Source organism: Pistacia vera, unplaced genomic scaffold (assembly GCF_008641045.1).
Source record: "Pistacia vera cultivar Batoury unplaced genomic scaffold, PisVer_v2 Contig180, whole genome shotgun sequence".
NCBI lineage: Eukaryota > Viridiplantae > Streptophyta > Magnoliopsida > Sapindales > Anacardiaceae > Pistacia > Pistacia vera.
Window position 1 is genome coordinate 352,779 of NW_022195899.1, and position 7,827 is coordinate 360,605.

At 34.9% G+C, this 7,827-nt stretch overlaps 1 protein-coding gene across 1 annotated transcript; it reads left to right on the forward strand.

Moving 5' to 3' along the window:
• The first annotated feature begins 1,480 nt into the window (after positions 1-1,480).
• LOC116126588 (BAG family molecular chaperone regulator 7-like) lies at positions 1,481-7,520 on the forward strand. The gene is made up of 3 exons (XM_031412267.1): positions 1,481-2,355; positions 3,553-3,843; positions 7,067-7,520. The coding sequence occupies exons 1-3, from the start codon at positions 1,675-1,677 to the stop codon at positions 7,292-7,294; spliced, it is 1,200 nt and encodes a 399-aa protein (XP_031268127.1). The 5' UTR covers positions 1,481-1,674; the 3' UTR covers positions 7,295-7,520.
• The last annotated feature ends 307 nt before the right edge of the window (positions 7,521-7,827 follow it).

The following is a 7,827-nucleotide window of genomic DNA, read 5'->3' on the forward strand; positions in this document are numbered from 1 at the left end:
TTAGCAAAAACAACCCTGTAATAAAAGTTTAGAAAATCAACAAAGCACTCCCACCAACCCAGCCACTGCCAACAACCACCGCAAGCCGCCGACAGCCTACAATGTAATGGCACACGGAAGTTAGGAAATGACCTCCGTCCTTAGTATGGCCATTTCCAGCCAGAGATCTAGTCGAAAATGGTCAGACATGACAGATCTAGTCGAAAATGGTCAGACATAACAGATCTAGTCGTCGACGGCCAGATATCTTGCCGGAAATGGCCATATCGGCGCACGACAGCTATTTTCTGCCTTTCATGTGCCGTTCCGGTGGCGGCGCCTGACAGCGACGGTGGTTGCCGACAGCAAGCGACGACAGGTGGGTAGGGTTGGTGGCTTGGGTGGATTGCAATTTGTTTTGAATTGAAGGGTAATTTTGTCCAAAAAGTTAATTAATTTGGGTGAAATAGTAAAAGTCATATTCATGTAAATAAATTTAAAAATAAGGGCATTATTGTCCTAAAATTTTATTAATAAGGGATATAATTATAATAAAAAAAGACAACCCTGGTAATCTTAGAATACCTAAGAAAATGAAGGTAATCAGATTACCTCTAATATTATCAATAGTAATTATTATTGGTATTTGAAGATTATTGATATCTTATATTACTTGATAACTAAACATGATAATCAAGTAATATAAGATTACTTAACCTAATAATCTCCAATAATCCCCCAACCAAATGCCTTCTTGAACTCATCAATGATGCCAAATGGTGCATCAACAAGAATAAAAGTTTTTTTTTTTGCCCTAATCTTGTCAACTCTAAAAATTGAGAATCGGATAAATTATCACAATTATCATCCAAGTAGATTGAAATCAAAACCTTTTGAATAATATAACTAAAACTCTTAATTGATTATTAGACCATTCGGTGGTGGTTAACAAAGAATATATATTTACTCTATTTGAATGATAAGTATGATCCTTCTGTCACTAAATTATAAATTTTAATTTAATATAAAAACATTTTTGAGATAAAATTAAATTTTGTATGAGATTTTGCTCAAATTTTAAAGATGTTTATCATTTTTTCATGCGTGATTAACAAGATATAAGAATCCTAAATACATAATAATATTTTTAGTTTGAATGTAAAATGTTGTTAATCGTTTAAAAACATATATCACGTTTTCAATATCATTCTCCCAAAACGCAAGTGTAATGTGTAACTGTAATCGCAGCAGTGAACCAACTTTAGATACCCTTTACGTCACGCGTCACGTGGAACAGTCAGATTTCAGATCCCACATGCCCTTCCCCACCGAATTATAACTTGTAATCGCACTATCAGATTCTCATGTCTCCGTAATTTCTCAACACCCACCTGCCCGTTTCCGTCTTTTCACTATCCTCCAGTATGCGGCGAACCAGGGTTCACTACCAAACAGACTAGCACCGCCACCCTTTCTCTCTTATTTTTTTTTCTAATTTACCCCTGAAAGACATCTTTTTCACTCTTTGTGACGTTTATCTTTTCATCCTCTCCTCGCTCATTACAAAATTTTGTCGCCTTCTTCTTTTCAAGCTCCTTTTAAGCTCATCGTAAACCAATCCAGTCTACTCCCAGCAAAAAACCCTAACCCGTTCAAGTTTGACTCACTGAGTGAACCGATTCAACTCAACCGAAAATGAGACGCTTCACCAGGATTGAATTTGTTGAGCCTTACTATGCACCACCACTCTTCGTCAGAGAAACCTCCATTTTCGCGCCAACGCCATTATCATTTTCCTCATTTTTCGAAGAAGAATACGATCGAAGCTTCGCTCTCGATCTCTTGACTCCTAAACCTAGTCCCTTTGAAGTTCTTGATACTGTCACCGATCTGGTCCAAATTGAGAAAACGCCGTCGCTTTACTCCTACAAGAGAGTTCAGAAGAGGTTCGCACCTGAGTTTGCCTTGGAGACTCTGTGTGACAGAGTGACCGCGCTCGAGTCGAGATTTGACAGGCTTGTCAACGCGAAAGCCAACGAAGGGAACAGGAAGTACACATGGACGGCGGAGATCGAGGGCGGTCCAGTTGATCGGAAGTATAAATGGACTGCTGAAATTAAGGAAGGGAAAAAGAAGGGGAAGGAAGAGAAAAAGAAGATTGATAAGAACTATAAATGGACGGCTAAGATTAAGGGAAAAGGAGAAGATGGTCCGACCTTGAGGACTTACACCTTTGAAGCATCAACTGGTGATGCAGGTGACTGTAGCAAATCAGATAAGAAAGAGAAGAAGAAAGATACGAAGAAAGGAGAGAATGACAGGCGTGTGGTGGAGATCGAAGAGCCTTGCGATCATGGGGCTCTTGTTTTAAGACAGGTATGTCAATTTTTTTTCTTTTTTAATTAAATCCTTTGCGACAGCGAGTGTTAAATTTAAAAGTAGTGTATTATTGTGTGTGGTCAATTGTAATTGAAACCCTTTACTGACCTGTAGACACGAATTATCTGATTTGTGAAAATGACTACATGATGAAGACATGGAGAATTTCGTGATGTTGATTGTTTGTTCCCTTCTATGTATCTTAATTAAGTGTTTATCACTGCCATCTGCTAGTTTCCTGATATTATAATGGTATGAAAGTGAATTTAATTTTTTTAATTTTATTGTTAGGTGTGTGTCTTGAATTTCAGTTGAAGTAGCGAATAAGCGAATTGGAGAAGGTTTTGAACCATATACATAATACAGTCGCACATTTCCCTTTCAGGGTATAATGCGGGCTGCCATTTTTTTTTTTTTTTTTTTTAAGTTTTTAATTTTGGTTCCTTTGAGCTGAAACTAGACTCCGGTGAATTAGTGATCAGATTTTCTTCTTCTTATGCTTGTCTCAGTAATACATCTTCAATGCAGCTCTAGGTCATTCAATGATTGCATTTGGGAGAATATAATTTTATACCATTCATTCCTGAATTAGTAAACAGGATTGTATTTTACCAGTCTCCTGGCTAACAATTTATTGGATTGTTGACTCATAATCAAAGTCCAGGGATCCTGAGTATTGCAGATGACAAAAAGAAAAAGATTATATGAATGGAAAGGCATGCATTTTCTTTTTCAATTGGAAGGATATGCTTCCTAGTGGTTTACAATACCAGGTCCTGTTGATATTAGTGAATTATGAACGGTTGATGAGGTTCACCACATTTTTATTTATCGTTATCTAACTGTTTTTATAGACCTTGTATCAGAGTCTATATAGGTTCGCATTTAATTTCCCAGATTATTTCATTATCCACATTAATTTCTTAAATTAAAGCCACATCATTTGAGAAGTATAGTACTATTCATTCTAATTGTTAGTGATTCAAATGCATCCTTTGTTTACTTGATTATACCCCTATTATTGAAGGAAAATAAATCATATCATTCTTATTTTCGTAAACACGCAAATCCAATCCTTATGAACTTATAAAGCCTTTATGCCTTTATTATTCTGTACTAAAAGCTTATATGTTCTTTTACTTGAGTGTTCCCGATGTTCTGAGGCTCTAATGTTCTATTTTCTTGTCGAGGAAGGCTTTTTCAAAAAGACCTGGAGTTGTTAGAAACATCAGGGGCAAGCACAAGGAACTGTCTCCTCAAGATGCAGCAATAATGATTCAGATGACTTTCAGAGCTTATCTGATTCGAAGATCTCAGGCTCTTCGTGCGCTTAGAGATCTGGCTGTTGCAAAGACGAAGTTGAAGGAGATTAGAGCATTGTTCAACAACTTCTCCTACCGTCGTCAAGTGGCTCGTGATGCAGAAGAGCGACAAAGGTTCTCAGAGAAAATTATCGTCCTACTCCTCACTGTTGATGCCATTGAGGTAAGTTTACTTGTATTTCAGAAAGCTGCTTTACTTTTTTACTTCTATTTGGTGATTTACCTTTCATGCATACATAGTTGGGTATATGGTCTGCAATAACGGTTGTTGCTCTGGTAATTCTTAATGTTGTTAACCATAGTTCCTTCTTTTTTTTTTTTTTTTTTTTGATTTTGACAATCTTATCTAGAAGCAAGCTTCTATATGAGATGTTTTTATTTGAGTTTGATTAATGTGTGTTCTTGGAAAATTAATTATTTGTATATATTAGGTAGTTTATTTTAAGTTAATTAGCCAACTAAAATGGTGTATTTACTCTCATTTGGTATATGTGTAAGCATGTAGCTTATGCTGACAATTCAGGGATGATACAGGAATCTGTCACTGAATTAGTTTGTCTTGCCCATTTTCCTTTGTATAATAGGAAATAAGTGCACTAAAAATGCATTCAGTAGTGTTGAACTTTGCATATGTGGTTGGTCTGCCTTTCGCTTGTATCTTTCACCCTTTCCTACAGTGCTGAAGGTTGCCAACTCTCATACCCCTTATTAACATGTTTTTTTTCTCAATAAAGTGTCAATGGGGGTGGACTCAAAACTTGAATTAGAAGTTTCTTAAGCACAACACTTTGATATGGTTGCTAGATTTATAGGCAGTGGCTTTTAGCACTAAAACTCGGGGTATGTTTGGGAGTCCGGATTGGACAGGACTAGGCTTATTTCTTGTCTACCCACCTTAAAACATGTGCTGGCATGACCCACTTTAAAAGTAGCCCGGCATGGGTTCGTGCCAAAGCTCACAATAATGCGGGCCATAGAAAAAAGGCAGGGCCGGCACGGCGCGACTTGCTAAAAAAAGTACATATAAAAAAAATTAGTCGTTAATAACAAATATTATTTAAAATAGTGGGGTAACGACGGTTTTAAATAACCGTTACCCCCTTGCACAGGGGGTAATGGTTAGTTTAAATTATAAGGGAGTAACAATTATTTTTAAATAACCGTTACCTTCATAGGGGGTAACGGTTATTTTAAATTAGTCATTACGCAAGGAATAATACTATGTGCACTAACCATTTGTACTAATCTAAGTACTAATATTGAACATTTGAAATTTCCCCAAAAACTTAAAAAAAAAAAAAATTTAAAATTTCAATGTTAGTACTTGGATTAGTACTAATTGGTTAGTGCACATAGCATTACTCTTACGCAAGGGGGGTAGTGGATATTTCTTTTTTTTTTTTTTTTTAATTTCCCATTTATTCATACTTTAATTCCAGTCTTCATTAAGTGCGTGGGCTGGCTTGTGTGCTAGGCCCACAACACAACATGCTATATATCGAGTCGTGTCGTGGGGCTTCAGATTTGACGGGTCGACACGACATGACAAGGCATGAATTTTTGTGGGTCTTGGCATCACACGACCCATGGCACAAATTTTTGTGGATCTTGGCATGCATGGCCAACGACACGACAGGCCTAGGCACGACACGGCACGGCCCACTGTCGGCTCTAGTTGGGACGTAGGATTGGATTAGAGTCGACAGTGGGTCATGTCGTGTCATGCCTAAAAATGCAAGGTATGTCGTGCCATGGGCCGTGCTATGGTCTTAGCATGCAGGACAACTTGCCTGCTTAATGAAGACTAGAATTGTAGTGTGAAAAAATAAAAGAAATTTAACAGTTATTAACGATTAACAACTAACTTTTTTTGTACTTTTTTTAGCGGGCTATGTCGTGTCGTGTCGGCCTTGTGTCTTTTTTTAAGGCCCTGGCACGATACGAAAATTTTCGTGCAACCTAACACCACAATTCTTAATTCCTGAATTGAAAATATAATTTGAGTTATAAAGTTTCCAACCTAACACCACAAGCTCTAGTAAGCCCAACCTAAAATCATCTTTCACTGTGATTCATGTGAGATGTAAAAAAATCCCAACAAAAGGTGCATTAATTCTACAAGGAAAGAGTTGTACCTTAAAACCTACCTTATTCCTATATATTCTATTACAAGAATAAGATGGGTAGAATTTTCTAGTATAAGAATAAGTTAAAACCACTTTTTATATTTTATCATGCCCTAACCACTTTTTATATTTTTAGCGGGCTATGTCGTGTCGTGTCGGCCTTGTGTCTTTTTTTAAGGCCCTGGCACGATACGAAAATTTTCGTGTTATGTCAACCCATGTTGGGCTACTTGTAAGGCGGATTGAATCAATTGTTTAAAAAACATTGCAAGCAATAAATTAGTCCAATCGCATGTTGGGTTACTCTTTTAGGAGAATGGGACGAGACTTGGTCCCGTTCTCCTTGTTGGAAGTTGACAGTCTTTTTTTTTTTTTTTTCTTTTACATTTTATGTAATGTATATTAAGTAAATTAATGTTAATGTTTTATTATATTGCTAAAATGTTATTAATGTCATTATTAATAATATCATATTGTTCTTATATAATGATCTATTCTTAAATAATTTATACATTTAAAAGAATAATATCAGTAGAAATGTTTTAATAAATTTTGTATACTTAATTTAACTTTACTATCCAAAAATACAAATACTATATTCAATAATACTAAAATTTTTATTCGTGCGATGGAAATAATGATCTAAAATGATAAATTGTTAATTAATATATTTTCCATTTAAGTTTATTAAAAAATATAATATTGTTAGTATAAATTACTTAAGATAATTATTATTAAAAGTCAGATGATAGAATTGAGATGATTAATACCAATAGAATAGAATTATTATTATTATTTGAATAAAATTATATATTCATTACTTTATTTTATTAATATTCTTAAGTAGAATTTTCAATTTTAAGTCATAACATAAATATAAATATTGTTAACTAGGTAATGTTAATTTAATTTAATATATAATTATAACTGAGAAATTATTTACTCATATTATAAATAGAATGTTACAGAGAATTTTAATAATTGAAAAATAAAATATTAAATTAGTTTTAAAGATTTTTAATTAATTTTTTGATATATACGTTTATATCCAGTTCTATGTTATGCCAAATATAACGTAGTTCAGTTTATTTCAATCTGGAGAAGTAAACCTAGACTAACCCTAACTATCAAACACAATCTTAGTTGCATATCATTTGCCTATTGTAGGTGTGGTTTTTAACACTGTTTTCTACATTATTGAAATGAAGCATTAGTCTATATTGCTTTTCCATCTGATATTCTGATTCTTCGCAATGTTAGGGAGCTGATCTGATGGTGCGAGCTGCAAAGAGGTTAATGGTGGACGAGCTTGAAGCAATGCTTGAAGTGGTGGATCCTCAGCCAGCGGGAAGATCTCTTTCAATGAGGAGAAGGACCTTTGACATGCCTGATGGTGTTATTCAGAAAGAAATTGCAGCAGGCGTTGCACAGGTTGTACAAATGATCGACGAAGAGAAGGCTGCCGGCACTTTTGAGGCATGCATATAGTATAAGGTTGTGTAATTAATAAATCACCTCCCTTTTGGGGTCAGTGTTTTTATATGTTGTTATTTAAGTGTTTACAATTGGTCTTTACATTGCCTGAGGCTGAGGATTTTACTTGATGTGCTTGGACTTGTATTTGTGCTGGCTATTTATTTTTGCAACCTGAGTGAACTCTAGTTTGTTATCTCATTTTTCGGTAAATTTTTGTTGGTGAATGCGGTTGAGCCCATTTTCGCCTTGGATTTTATGGGTACGAAATCTTACAACTTACAAGCATTCCCGAGAAGTTCAATAGTATCAAATACGATGTTTACAATTCTTATTGGATTGTATGATCTTCTTTAGGTTTTACGGCCAATGGGCTTATACCCATTTTTTTAATTCAATCCAATGCTGAAATTAGAAAAAATAAGAAATAATAAAAAGTTAAAGAGTATGTTCAGTAATATCTCATCTTTTACGTACGAATTAGCGTAAATTTGTAGGTTATATTTGAACGACTAAAATTAATCTTAATATGCTTGATTTCAAAGGTT